At 34.2% G+C, this 15,373-nt stretch overlaps 2 protein-coding genes and 1 long non-coding RNA gene across 3 annotated transcripts; 1 reads left to right on the plus strand and 2 right to left on the minus strand.

Annotated features, from left to right (window-relative positions):
• Positions 1–845: 845 nt before the first annotated feature.
• Positions 846–1,478, minus strand: LOC118031452 (uncharacterized). The gene is made up of 2 exons (XR_012171140.1): positions 1,195–1,478; positions 846–1,043 (listed from the first exon to the last, which is right to left on the minus strand). It is a non-coding gene; the product is annotated as an uncharacterized lncRNA (long non-coding RNA).
• A 3-nt stretch (positions 1,479–1,481) lies between these two features.
• On the minus strand, positions 1,482–11,265 carry LOC140956092 (cysteine-rich repeat secretory protein 55-like). The gene is made up of 3 exons (XM_073412278.1): positions 11,146–11,265; positions 2,883–2,884; positions 1,482–1,884 (listed from the first exon to the last, which is right to left on the minus strand). Exons 1-3 carry the CDS (start codon positions 11,263–11,265, stop codon positions 1,482–1,484), a joined length of 525 nt encoding a protein of 174 aa, XP_073268379.1.
• A 1,055-nt stretch (positions 11,266–12,320) lies between these two features.
• On the plus strand, positions 12,321–15,366 carry LOC118031272 (sulfite exporter TauE/SafE family protein 5). Its single transcript, XM_035035625.2, has 4 exons — positions 12,321–13,341; positions 14,448–14,582; positions 14,700–14,849; positions 14,945–15,366. Exons 1-4 carry the CDS (start codon positions 12,523–12,525, stop codon positions 15,251–15,253), a joined length of 1,413 nt encoding a protein of 470 aa, XP_034891516.1. The 5' UTR covers positions 12,321–12,522; the 3' UTR covers positions 15,254–15,366.
• Positions 15,367–15,373: the final 7 nt, after the last annotated feature.

A 15,373-nucleotide genomic window follows, 5' to 3' on the forward strand; every position in this document is an offset into this window, starting at 1 on the left:
TGCTCTGGACGAAGGGTCCTGTGCTGCTGGTTGGTTGGATCCAAGCCTTCTCTGTTTTCACCCGTGTTTCCTTACTCCTCTGCTCTCTGACGCTCCTCTCCCTGTGATTTCGTTCTTCTCTCTGTCCCCCGTGCTGCCTTGCGACTCTACTCGTTTTCTCTTCTCTGTGAAAGAAATATGGTTCACCGACCTGGGCTAAGTGACAGATCTGGATTTTGTGGAGGGGGGGCTGGAGGTGCTGGTGGGGCTAAGTTACGGATCTGGATTTGCTGGATTTACGGATCTCCACTGCATCTTCTGTCTTCTGGTTTAACTGTTTTTCATCTCTGCCATGGAAGGAGTAAAATGACCTTTCTCTCTCTCTCAAGTTTTGTTGATTATCTCCAACCTGCTCATGTGATGTGAACTTTTGTTGTTTATATCATATGGTCGATGATAAAGGCCTGAGCTCAAGGATGCGATAGATTCTCGCACCAACGCAGTGAAAAATATATTTTTGCTCTCTCTATCTCTCTCTCTCTCTCTCTCAGTAAAGAGAGAAGGTTTCTATATATCCTGCCATTTAAGAAGACTTGAGTTATTTAATAAAAAGTTGTTTAGTAATTTAACTATATTAAAATAATCTCATTTTCATGTTATCGTTGTCTTTGTAATTATATTTATTCATATTGTTTAAAAAAAGATTAAAAATGTACCAAACAAGGTTAGAGAAGCTTAATCTATATCCCTCGTTAATCTAAAACTAAACACAATTTAAAATAATAATAATAATAACTCACTGACTCATATAGTGTAACTCCTCCAAAAAAAATGAAAAGGGAAAGAAATACTGTATAATTTGAATGTACAGTTAAATGAATACATATAATTCCAAATATTTAATGTACAGTTAAATGAATACATATAATTTCAACACTAACAACATCTCCATTTCTCCATGAACAAAAGAAGGTATTCAAAAGCATATTAAAGAACTAACAGAAACACTAGCACTGGAAAGGCCATGCCAATTGCAACTCGATGTGGTGAGGATCTTGTGGAACCTGCAATTTTGCCAAGTGACAAGTATATTTTGAATGCCAATTTACGATCAAATCAGGAATCGGACCGACAATTCCCCAAAAAAAAAAAATCAAATTTCAAACAAAGAAAGAGACACAGAGAGCAACAATTTGAATAATTCACAAAACTCACCTCCCTTTGCTGCAGGTGTTGAATAGTTGAAGTAGAACTGGTAGTCATAGTACCACATGCTGCAACTAGATCCATGAATATCCCAATTTCTCTTATTTCCAACAATATTTAAATATGTCGCCAATTGGAAATCCAAGCACTTGCCACAGTCACTCTTGCTGAGATCTCTAGTGCATTGAGCCATGCCATACCTCTTCCCACTCTGTCCAACATCCAATACTGCGGTATAGAACATCGAGGGCTGGTTAGGAGTTGTAGAAGCAAGCGCTTTTGTGAAGTTAAGTCCTTCAGAAAACCACTTTTGCATCTTCAAAATTGGTCTCATTGTAAGTTGCCATTCCTGATTGATCCGATTCACCGAAAATTCTCCGGTCAGAATACCTTACGAAACACCACTTAAACCAAAGCGTCGCATTTTTACTGTTTGAGCAGCCGTGTACCATGGTAACATTCTTGATGCAGGCTGCACAGTCTGTGGCAGAAATATCACCTCTGCATTGTGTAAGGCCATAAATCTTGTTAGCACCTTTACCTGCTGCGGTCGTGTAGAAGCCATTTTGGATAGGCGCATTAGCAACAAGTGAATTCTGCAGCTCGCTCAGATTGGCTTGGTATTCACTGCTATTGGTAGCATTATCAGCTTCACTACATAGCGAACCGAGATTGGAATTACTGTCAGCATGGCAAGGGCTAGATAACAGCAGAAAAGTTGAAAATATACCGAATATTAACAATTCCATATTTTGAGTCCAGGGGAAACGAAGGGCAGAGGTCATGAACGTGATGTGTTCTCTATTTATCAAAACTATCAAATCGTTGCATTTGTGGAATGTAATCATGCTGTACTTGAAGTCAATGAAACCAGCTGTACTTGTTCATATAGCGTAAATGCATTATTATATATCGATGTGGATGAAATCATTTGCTTAAAATAAGCTCCATATGGATATGCTTAGCAATATAAAAATTGAAGTCAAACAAAACTAGCTTGTCGCTTTTGGTTGAATTAAAGCTTCTGGTCGACATCTATATATAAGGCTGAAGTTTAAAATGGATGTGGATTTGATCTATTTTTTATTTTTGCTAATTTTCAACCATGTTTTATAACACAGACACAAAATTGTTTTCATCTCTTTTATTTGAAGACAATAATCAAATGTGTCGCCTTAGAACTTAAGAAACCCCAGTTCTCTTCTTTTTGCTTTAAACATGCCTAATTAATCCATCTTGTTCTCATCCTATTTGTTTGTTGAATATATTTAAAGAAAAACTAATCACCTAAGATGAATAGATTTGAAATTGTGTCAAAACATTCAGGGGTAATTATTTTTTATTCGGTTCAGTTTTTATCAAAAAAAATAACAAAACCAGTTTTTAAAAAAAAAAAAACCTAAACTGAACTAGAACCAGTTCAAACCGATCAACTTCGATTCAGTTTGATTATTTAAGAACAAAAAACCGGTTTTGCTCGATATTTTCCTTGTTTGGCTCGGTTTTTTCAGTTTTATTCGGTTTGAGTTCTATTCGGTTCAGTTTTTTCAATTTCAAGCTTATAAAACTGAAACCAAACTGGTCAATTTTTCAAAAATTCTAATCAATTTAATTTGTTTCTTTTTCATGATTCGGTTTTTTCGGGGTTTTTTTTGTAGTTTTCTTGGTTTAATCTGTTTTTTAGTTTTTCTACTTACCCCTGAGATTAACATCATTTTCTCAATTAATTAAGATAACATGTCCTTAGATACACAATTTAGGTGTGCAATTAGGGATTTAGATCTTTTTTATTTATTTTGATGTAACAAACCCAACCCAAACCAACCCAGAAATATCAATTTTTCTAAACATGTATGCAAATGTATATAGATCCCTAGTGATTGAGGGTTTCTAATAACAAGCAAACAAGGGTTAAAATTAGTCTATTAAGTATGTAACATCACAGGCCGGTTGTGATTTTACACAGCAAAGATAACAACCAAAGAGTTGGTCAAGTAACTAACACTATTATTGTCCATGTTGTCTAAATCACAAGTTGACTTCTAAAATCGTATGATTTTTTGAGTCTACATATATTTAATTTGTAAAATCGGATTAAAAACTTGAAATCAGTAAAATCGATCAAACTCAATCAAACTTGGTAAAATCAGTAAACTCAAATCGATTTTAAGAGTTTGAAAAAAGTATGAAATTATGCAATATGATAATTTGTATATTAGCATTTTCATTGTTCTAAATTTATATCTTGCAAAACTTATGCAATCTGATAATCAAATGCTTTATTTTACTATAATTATTATAATTTTTTTAACAATATAAATTACCTATGGATTTCATTTCCATAAAATGAATATACCTATACAATCTTACAGCTCCTTATTTAAACTATTAACATATCAATTGGTATTTTTTCTCTATTTTAGCTGGCAAATATATAGAATAAAAGTTGTAAATTGGCATACTTAATTTTTAGAGTAAATAATGTTAAATAACCTATTAAAATTTGAAGAAAACTCATTTCTTGTAAATGGCAAAATAAATGAGTCGATTTGTTTCAAAAAATAGAGAAATCAATGTGAAAAAAATAAATGGACTTTTTTTATTATTTATTTCACTTTTATTTTCATTGTGTTGTATTGTTGATTATTACTTGACAAGAATTGTTAATATATAATTAGTAACAAAAATTTACTTATAATTTTATGATTTTACAATTCGAGTTTATAATTCAAATTTATATTGTATAATCCATATCGTGTCAAAAAAGCATTTTTTAGAACTTTAATTATTGCTCTCAAATTGGATTTCTTCATCCCTTCTGAAATCAAAGAAGCAGGGAAGGTGGAGAGATTGTGAAACGTGCTATGTTCTCTAGTAGCATATTTTGCTTCCAAAAAACAACCATAGAGTTGACAGTGCAATGAATACTTTTGCTTTCAAATTGTACATTTTCACCCTTGTTGAATCTTAGATGCTATGAAATGAGCTATATATCTTCTGTAGTTGTGTTCAGATCAAACTCAAAACTATTGCAAATTATTGCATATATTCTTTGCTAGCTGTGGATAAACATGCTTGGCAATACAAAATTGAACTAAACTTGATTGCACATAGTCATCTCCCAGATTGTCAATGCTTAATTAGCAATATAAAAATTGAAGGGATTTACTTCTATAATCTTTGAAGATTATACGACAGATTTTTTTGGATTATTAAATGTACTAATCCATATGGTTTCTATTGAGTAATAGTCAATCAAATACTTAAAGATTCAGACCACGAAGGTCAGATAAACATTTTTTTAAGAATAATATCATTAAATAATTACCCTCCTATGTTGAATTAATTTATTAAATTAAATTAAATTAAATTATAAGGTTCAGTAAGTGCTGAGGTCACATAACACTGTTAAATGCTTGTCAGTAAGATAGCCGAGAGGGGGATCATCGTGCATGGCCCATTGAGCTGCTAAAATAGCTGACCCAGAACTACCATCATGGCCCATAACACTGTTAAATGCTTGTCAGTGGCATTTTCTCCTTTCCTTTTGCCCTCCCTTCTCTAGTTAGGATTCCTTTAATCTCAATTATTTTATTTTTTAATATTCCTTTAATCTCTAGTCCTTGGCCCTTTTGTTTTTCCTTTCCTTAATTTTCCCCTTTTTTTTACAAACAAAGAACAGATACATGGAGAGAAAAATATAAGAGTTTGTGCCTACATTAACAACTTCAATGGATAATTTTATGAGTTTTCTTAACATGATATATCAATATAAAAGAGTTTCTTTTTAAAAACCATTCTAATTAAGAACATATTTAGTCATTTTTAATATTTACACTTATCTTGAGAACATCAGTGATTGAAGAACATATGTTAACACACGGAAAATTGTTTTTTTTTTTTTTTTGGAATAAGTCGATATGTTAACACACGGAAAATTGTTAATCGGGTTCTTGGTGAAGATGGTTTGTTTTTGTCAGGTTTTGATTGTTACAGCAGGTGCTTGGTCTCAAGACCTCTATTGATTTGGAATAGTCAATGACAGGTGGTAGTTTAGCTTAGCAGTTCTGTTTTGTATGGAGGCAAAGCTGCATACTATGGTTGTTGCTCTGTTCTTGTGGTTCTCTTGGTCTTTTCCTTTTCGTTTTGTTTCTTTTGCTAAACTAAGACGTAATGCGATTTCATTATTTACAATTTATTATTGTTCACCCTCTCTTGTATATTTTCATTCTGGATCAGAGCTGTGTTATTTTTTTATGTCATTAAATATTTTCTCTAGATTGGATTTTTTTTTTTTTTTGGTTAAATTGATGGTAAATTGCTTTGATTTGTTATGAAATACAAAGATTAAAAGATAAAATACCAAAGTAAAAACACAAGAAAACTAGGTGGTAATTTCAATCAATACATTTTGTCTATTTAGGTTTAAAAAATTCACTTCTAGTTAAAAACTTCATTTTGTTTAAGTTTTTGAGTCCAAGATATAAGAAAGAGTCACTATATTCTGGTTAAAAAAAGAAGATTATCGATTAGCACCGATTCCAACTACATGAAAAGTCAATTTTAGTATTAATAGATTTCATTCAATGAAAAAAGTTTTAATGATGTAAAAATAATATTTTTAAAATTTTTATTTCTATTAAAAAATACATTAGCAATACTTAAATATTTTTCTAAAATTCAATAAAACTACATATTATGCAACAAAACACATCTGCCTTTTTTTCCTTCTTATTTTTAGAAAAACAAAGAACAGTACAGGTGTGATAAGAGAGCAGAAGACACTTACTACGTGCCAATAATATTGGAAGCAACCCGTTAGTTGGTCAGTCCCGTTGTCGTAGCAACATTGCAGTGAAATATCCCAGACGAAGACGAGCCACATATTGAAATTGGCTTTAGTATTTTGTTGCAGGCTGGTGACACAGGACCATGCATTTCCTTTTCGTTGATGGTACCACCAGAAGAAGATTCATTTTGACGCACGGACGGAGAGCATGCATGATATAATATCAATATATATAAAGAGTGTATTTTAAAACCATTCTAATTAAGAACATGTTTATTTATTTTTAATATTTACACTATCTTGAGAATATCAGTGATCGAAGGATAAAAAGCAAAAGAAAAAAATGTGCATATGTTAACACACGGGAAATTGTTAATCGTGAGAGATAAAAAGAGCTAGCATCGATCACTATTAAAGAAACTAAGACGAATTGCGATTTCTATACAATTTTATTACTGTTCACCCTCTCTCGTATATTTTCATTATGGATTACAGCTGTTTTTATATCATTAAATATATTTTTTTCAATTAGACTTTTTAATTGATGGTCAATTGTTTCAATTTGTTATGCAACGGAAAGATTAAAAGACATGATACCAAAATAAAAACACAAGGAAACTAGGTGTTAATTTCAAAGTTAATGCAAAAAGTAAATTTCAGTCCTCCTATTTTTCAATGGATACATTTTGTCCTTTTAGGTTTAAAAAATTCACTTCTAATTTAAAACTTCATTATTATTTTTAAGTTCTTAAATTTAAAATATGAGAAAGATTCTAGATATCGTTGAAAAAAAAATTATTGATTAACATAGATTCCGGCCATATAAAAATCATTTTTGATATTCATAGTTTTCATTTGATGAATAGTAAAAAAAATGTCAGAAGTACTTGAATATTTTTTTTTTTAAGCTCAACAAAAACTTTGATGGCAGCATTGCGAGAAGAACTATCTAGTTATACCTAAATCTACACTAACACATGGAACAAAACACATTTGCCTTTTTTACTTCTTATTTCTAGAAAAACAAAGAACAGTACAGATGTAATAAGAGAGCAGAAGCACTTACTAAGTGCCAATAACACTGGAAGCAACCCGTTAGTTGGTCGGTCCCATTGTCGTAGCAACATTGCAGTGAATCCCGGACGAAGACGAGCCACATATTGAAATTGGCTTTAATATTTTGTTCCAAGCTAGTGACACAGACCATGCATGCATTTCCTTTTCGTTGGTGGTAGCACCAGAAGAAGATTCATTTTAAGCACTCACGGAGAGCATGATTGGGAGAAGTATACGAGGTAGTACTTTTATGTTTTTGTCTAGATACACTTTTGATAAAAGAAAGATTCCGTGGATATGAAGGTATTAAAGCATGTCTGGTCCATTTCTATGGCTGGCTGGCTGTCAAATGTAAATCCTTTCTCCTCCTTCTAGAATCCAAGAAATACAACAAACAATATTTTCATTTAATGGTTTACTTTTTTAACTGCTTCATATTAATTTGATCTTGATCATGCTTATAAATTTAATTTTGATATATAAAATTGATTCGAGAACATGTTTAAATTAGAAAATTTGATCCAACCCAGAAATCCAACTATTTGATGTCAAGGTCTAGACAGCCCAAAATATATTTTTAAAACACTTTTAATTCACTTTTGCAAATTGAATTTGGGTCACTTTTGTACTCTACTTTTCTAGAGAAATCCGAAAAGCAATAGAGCATGCTCTGAGTTATGCTGGATTTGTTAAACTCACAACCCTTTTGGTTGCCTTTAACATGCTTTGCTTTGCTTGTCAGAGAGAGAGAGAGAGAGAGAGAGAGAGAGAGAGCATGCTCTAAGTATTGCTTTCACAAGTTAGAATATGCCTAGTGCATTCGTAGTCCTCGCATTCCACTTCTTTGTTATTCTTACAAGTAATGAATAAGATGGATGACCAACTACACTATATATCATAATATTATATTTCAGAAAGAATAATGAAATAAAAAAACTTAAAGTAAATAAAACTTAAAGAGTAAAAAAAACCAACCACGTCAAGTAAAATGCAAGTCAATTATATATATATATACTAGATTGATCGATGTGGGAAAGGGATGTGTATAAAATTCAAAGAAAATATTAACACATATGAATCTTATGCATTACATTAATCCCACTCATGGCTACCCACTTGGGTTTTACAAATGATTGTAAATACAATTTGTTCAAACAAACTGATCAGCATATTTCTTGACGACCAAATTATATATTGAGACAAAACTTGAGAGATAATACCAACCTAACATATATATATATAACCTAATCGAAGATTTCCGGTAGCATTTTGGCCTTATTAGAAGTGACATATAATCTATATTATCTCAATGATCATATTATTGGTGTAGGGCGCAGGGAGATGGCGATAAGATTATAACCCAGATGTTTTATTTTATTTATTTATTTATTAAGAACAACGGGCAAAGAAAACATTACAGCATTTCTAGAAAAAAAATGCTTTAGAACTGCCATAGTAACAACTGGTTTTATGTCTAAATGGTTACCAAATCTTAAACATCCAGTTTACAGCAAAACAGCTAACTATATGATAAATTGATTCTCATACCTCCGAATGTACCTCTTTATAATCAAAGAAAAATAAATATAAATAATTAAGATATAGTAAAAGATAATCTCCATGTCAGTTATCACTGCTACGTTAGACAATATTACGTCAAAACGAAATAATTAGTTTGCTATATGATGATACCTACCATCTTCTAGACCAAGATTCCAAAAACCCTATACGCAAAAGGTTACAAAATCCATTATTTGTCACATCATTTGATAATATATCTGTGTAGTGGATTATCGTTGATGTTCACTTCACTACACACATTAGAAACCAACCCCCACTAGTTGTTGACGTTAATGTTCTTGGTTTGTGTCTATCTCTTCCTTCTCTTTCAGTCCTGTCTTTCATGATTTAGGCAATGAAAGAAAGGACTGAGCTGAAAGCCTTTTCCAACTGGGGTGCCCATATGTCACGAGCATGTTTTTCATTCTGAGCTTTCATGTCTGTGTGTGCTCTGGTCCATATGACAACAAGGACAATAATTGAACTTGAGTTTTATATATATATATATATATCTTGTTTCAATTTCCTCTAGTACCAAGGCATCAACTGCCAGCATTTTGAGCATCGGTATAATATAAATGTTTTTCACATCAATTGTGATGGCCTCGGGGTTATGAACTCCTTAGACCGAGCCCATGTGTGTTCTTGCATAGGTTTGCTTGATTGATATAGTGAAAATTCACCAGAAATAGAAACAAGAGGGAAGCAAACGCTACTGACAGATGCAGGTCAATGCTAGCGGCTTAGGTGGCCGGATTTGTAAGGAGAGTGGCCGGATTCGCTTGAAAATGTATAGGGAGGGGTTGTTGTTTTTTGACATGAGGTTGAAGAAGAAATAAGAGGAAGAGATAACTGTAGGGTTTTAATTTATTTATATTTTTCAATTGAATTGTCATTGATAATTCTATCAGTATTGCTAACATATCAAATTGATGAAAATTTATTTTTTATTTACTTTTATTTCATCATAATTTTCATAGGAATTACAAACAGATTTGTTCGTGATATTTTAATTAAAAATTATTGATTAATATTGTTCATTAAAGGTTTTTATTGATATTTATCAATTTTCTAGTAAAAATAAAATAATAATAATAATAATAATAATAATAATAATAATAATAATAATAATAATAATATATAGTTGTTTGAATATACATTCACTCACCTATGGCATCCAATTATCTCAATAAAAAAAAATAAAAAATAAAAAAGAGGAATATGATCACATGATCACATTAATTGAAACACGATGGATTATAACCACTGTTGCTTTACGTTCCATTAATTACAGAAATAGAACTGCTTTGAAACCTGATTACGTTAGAGTATTAATTTTTTTAACGAAGTCATCACTAACATATTCTTCGATAAACGCTTTTGGATATAGAAAATGCCAACTCTGTAAGATTCCTCCACATGGCATTTCCAGCCTTCGGATCATCTCAAAAGACAAAATTAAAGACTATTTTTTTTATAATAATTCTTGAAAAATTAAATATCTATTAATTAGTTTTTCCAATGATATTTAACTATAATTAAAGTGAAGTAATTGATATGGTTTTCCAAGTCCTTAACTCTTTATAAAACGGGCTGCATCCATAAATTCCACATAATTATTAATATCACTCGAAAGCTCTTCTGAGATATCCAAAGGACTCGATGGTTAACTATATTTATTCTTTGTTTTTCTTTTACTTTAAAGAATTTGAATCTTGAATCAATAATTAGGAGATTTTATTTTTTAAAATATATTAGATAAATATGAAGGTATGTCTTTAAAATAGCTCAAAAATAAAATTTAGTTTTAATTTACGTACAAATTAATTTGAATACATCGTTAATTATCCAAAAAAGATCTTGTATGAGAATTTGACACATCAAGGATGATCATACGTCTCCAACAGAAAGGAAAATCTTACCAAATTCTATCCAAGATATTTCTGAATAAAAAAAATAATCATTTTAAAAACTTAAATCCGTTTGATGGAGTTTGTCATTTGATTGATTCCAACTGTTGCTACCTATTTTTTGACCCATGTTTTGATATATTTTCAAAAAATCCAAAAAATAAGAAAAACAATGAAAATCCAAAAAAATATGTTTTTTAATATATTTGCGTCATTTTAGCATTTTCAATGTCGTCTGAAAAAGAATTTAAATTTTTAAGGGTCTTTCAAACGCGTTCGACTTTTCACGCGTCGTTTTTAAAATCATTGATCTTCCGCATCGAGTCGACGTTGATATTGCTCATTTTCAAAAAATTACAAAAAAAACAAGAAAAATCAAATTTTACAAAAAAGAAAGTTAAGGGACCAATGTTGAAAACTTGGTAATATTTTTTTTTTTTTTTGCCTATAAATACTGGTTTCAAACACTTGCAAGGGGGAGGTTAATTTGGACACATTCAAAAAAACACAAAAACCCTAAAACCCAACTTTTTCTCCCCACTCAAAAAAATTGGCCGGCGGCGCCTCCCCCCTTGATTTTGAATTTTTTCCCCCGGGGTCCTTGGATTTTTCTCTCTTAGAACCAGAGAGCCAAGGACCCCTCACCATTTTTGAGATCTTCTCATTTTTCCCCGCCGCTCCTTCATCCCTCTCTTCCTCCGGTTTCCCCAGCCAATCGTCGATCTGCTCTCCTCCATTCGAGGCGGCAGCAGCAGCGGCGTCCATCTCAGCTCTCACTCTTCTCAGCCGACAACACAGACGCCTCCACCACCAGCAGCCCCTCTCTCACTCACGGCGATCAGGCAGCAACGCCTTCCTCCAACACCAGACGAGTTCAGCCTCCAGTAGCAGCGGTCAGAGCAACCGACCCAGAGCAGCCCCAAGGCAGCCTCTCCCTCTGCTGCGACCCAGAGCAGCACCGCTGCCACCGACCGGCGTGAAGACCACACAGCAGCAACCCCAGCAGCGCCGTCCATAGATCGGCTGCCACCGCCACAGACACCGCCCGATCTGCCATCCTGAAGCAGAGGAGAAGAAGAAGAAGAAACCCACGGACTGATCTGCAGATAAGAGCAGATCCGAAACGGGCAGAAGAAAATTAAACACAGATCTAAAAAACTAAAACCGACTGCTCTTTGTGTGTGTTTCGTGTGTTTGCAGGTGACCGGACCCTCACCGCCGGCAGAAAAGTGAACGAGGGAGGAAGGCGCTCCATACACCCCTGGTTGCCAGTTTTTCCAGTGGCGGCGCGTGAACCCACGCGCCTCCAGTAGCGGTGGCGCGTGGGAAGACGCGCCGCTACTGTTCAGTCGGGTTTAGGTTGCTTCCCAGAGTCGTTTTTCTTGAATTTTGGGGATTATTGTGTAATTTTCAATTGTTGATGTATATTTTATTTAATTTGAATTCAAAAAATAAAAATAGTGAAAGTGAATGTGTGTGTTGTGTATGTGTTTTATTTTCAGATATAAATGAAGAATTTAATTTATACGTTTGATTGGATTCGTCAAAACCACGAAGCAGCTTACCTAAGGTAGGGTGCGTTAGGGGTGCTAATACCTTCCCTAACCACAACCAGTCCCTTACCCACGAATCTCTGACAAGACCAGTACATCCGGTTTCCTAGTAGCCTTCAATAAATTACTAGGTGGCGACTCCAATTCAAGCAAACAACAACAATGAGACTTAAATCGCCAGCCCGATGCCGCGCGCTGATTTTTTTTTGGGGTGCGACACCAACTTCAGAATAAGACAATTGATCATGTGTTCATTAATTGCCTGCTTGCCGGCCATGACCATTAGGTTACTGCCTAGTGGAAATAGATATAGCTCAAGGTGTCTGTTTACTAATTGTTGATGACGACGACTGTTTTTGTTTCTTTCTTAACTAAATTCATGCAGACACAAGATCCTCCTTCTCTCTTATAAAAACACCTATACAACCCTCTTTTGGCACACCACAGCAGCACCCAGAATTCTTAGCAAATGAAGGCCAACACCATCCTGACATGGCTAGCTGTCTCCCTCGCCATTTTGATCGCTCTTAGCCAGTCCAGAGCAGAAGAAACACAACCCTTTTCAAACAATCTGAAAATCGATCTTTTTCTTGACAAAATTGGTAAGTGGAGTACTCATCATCAGATACAGCCTCAAGAAACAGGATTGAAACTAGCACCCTCTATGGTGATAGCAGGAGTTTTCTGTTTCATAGCTGCCTCTATATCTAGTGCAGGTGGCATTGGTGGAGGGGGGTTGTATATTCCAATACTAACTATAGTGGCAAGTCTAGACCTGAAAACAGCCTCAAGTTTCTCAGCTTTTATGGTCACGGGAGGATCTGTTGCTAATGTCATGTGTAACATGTTTACAAGAAGTGCGAAGTTTGGTGGTCAGACCTTGGTAGACTATGATATTGCAATTCTGTCTGAACCGTGCATGTTGTTAGGAGTTAGTGTTGGGGTTATTTGTAATCTTGTTTTCCCAGAGTGGCTTGTCACAATTTTGTTCGCTGTTTTTCTTGCTTGTTCTACCTTCAAGACTTGTCAGAATGGTGTTTTTCATTGGAAGTTGGAATCGGAAGAAGTGAATAGAAATGAAAGTGGGAACTTGGAAAATGGGTTGGTTGAAAATCAGACTAGCACTAAGGAAAGTGAAGAGGTGATAAGCAGTGTCAAGGAGCCTCTTTTGGGTGTAGAATTAACTAATTCCGTGTTGAGGTTTCCATGGATGAAGTTGGGGATATTATTCATCATCTGGTTCTCCTTCTCCATCCTCTATCTTCTTCGAGGCAATCGGTATGGAGAGGTATGACTCATTTCTGTTTCTAATTCTCCCTGTGAGTTTCTGCTTCTTTGCAAGATTTTACTTGAGATTGGTATTTCCTTACATGATTTTACATAAGATTGATGATTGAAATTGTTCCGATAGCTCTGTGGTCCTTTTTCTGTAACTTTAGTGATTCTCTCTGGATGCAGACTTCATATGGTTAAAAATAATTTTCTAATTGAAATCGAGAATTTGTTATAAAATTGAGTCAAGATTTTAATTTAATCAAAAGTTCAAAATTTTAACTTTTAGATTCTACTTATATTACATATCTTTTTAATAAAAACTACTGAATTATAACTCAAAAAAAAAAAAAAAAAGACTTCTCATAAGCCATGCCCAGCAGACTCTTCATCAAGGACATATTTAGTCTAGAGATTATTCATGAAAAAACACCATTCTTCTAATTTTGTTCCTAGAGGAACTTTGTAAGAGTTATTTGTGGAAGTTCATGCTGAACTATGGATGAGTCCAGGCTATATCATGTTCCAGTTGGTTCTCTCTATTGGAATATAAGGAAAGCCATGTTCAAAGTTGCTTCATTTTGGACTTCAACAATGGTGGAATCTGGAACTGGATATGCATGCAGAAAGCAAGCAATTCTGCCATGATGATATTAATTTATCATTTGGCTTTCCCTTCTGTTGGATCATCAATGGTAAAAGACAGCATCATCAATGTATTTGATGCAATAGATTTCATCTGAACTTCGAAAACAGCAGGCTCAGCTTGCAAGTCGATAGCTAATGATTAGGCAGATTGAGAAAATTTTCTTGAAAACAGCAGGCACAGCTTGCAAGTCACTTACTAATGATTAGGCAGATTAGGAAGATTTTCTTGAAAACAGCAGGCGCTTCTTCCAAGTCACTGACTAATGATTTGGCAGATTAAGATAATTTTTTTGAAAACAGCAGGCACAGCTTGCTAGTCACGAACTAATGATTAGGCAGATAAAGAAGATTTTCTTGATTTGAATGAAGATTAAACAGTAGATTTTACTTTGTCAAATGCGATCAGTATCTCAAACTATACAGGCATTATCCTTTGGAGTATTGTTCATATGTGACAGTTTAGAGTACATGCAGGGTATTATACCAATGGAGTCCTGTGGATTTGGATATTGGGTTGTCTCATCACTTCAAATTCCTCTTGCAATAATTTTCACAGCTTTGATACTGTACAGGAAAGAGAGCTGCCAACATCAAACTATAAACCAGCAGGTGCTCAACATACCACAGTAGAAATATTTAGCCACTTGCGGTCGATAGTTTTAATGTCACTTATGTTCTGATAGGAATTAGAGCAAAATAATCTAAAAATCAGAGTTATCTGTGAAGGGCATGGAAGACCTAACAGGAGGTGGAACATCAAATAAGCTGATTTTCCCGGTCATGGCATTATTAGCAGGGATGTTGGGAGGAGTTTTTGGGATTGGAGGTGGAATGCTTATCAGCCCACTTCTGCTTCAAGTTGGAATAGCACCTGAGGTAAATTACAACTCATGTTACGTTGAATCAGTTACCTGCTAAATGCAGATTGATTTCCAGCTATAACTATTTCAAACCATCACTTTTCTGTGCAGATAACTGCAGCAACTTGCTCGTTCATGGTTTTCTTTTCATCTTCAATGTCGGCATTACAGTATCTATTGTTGGGCATGGAACATGTTGATACCGCCATCATCCTTTCCGTCATTTGTTTTGTTGCGTCACTTCTTGGGTTGCTGGTGGTACAGAGGGCCATAGTAAAATATGGCAGGGCTTCCATGATTGTTTTCTCAGTTAGTACAGTAATGGCTTTGAGTACTGTTCTGATGACCAGCTTTGGAGCTCTTAATGTTTGGAGGGATTATAATTCTGGGAGAAACATGGGGTTCAAACTGCCCTGTTGAAGAAAGTTTTGTGTTAGTAATCAGCTCCTAGATTAGGTTCAGTTTTGAGTGCCAAGCTTGAAATAAAAAGAACTACATATAGCAAAAGCAATTTTGTGTAGTAATTCCTGAAAGCCTTGG

The sequence above is a fragment of the Populus alba genome, chromosome 11 (genome assembly GCF_005239225.2).
Source record: "Populus alba chromosome 11, ASM523922v2, whole genome shotgun sequence".
NCBI classification, from domain to species: domain Eukaryota; kingdom Viridiplantae; phylum Streptophyta; class Magnoliopsida; order Malpighiales; family Salicaceae; genus Populus; species Populus alba.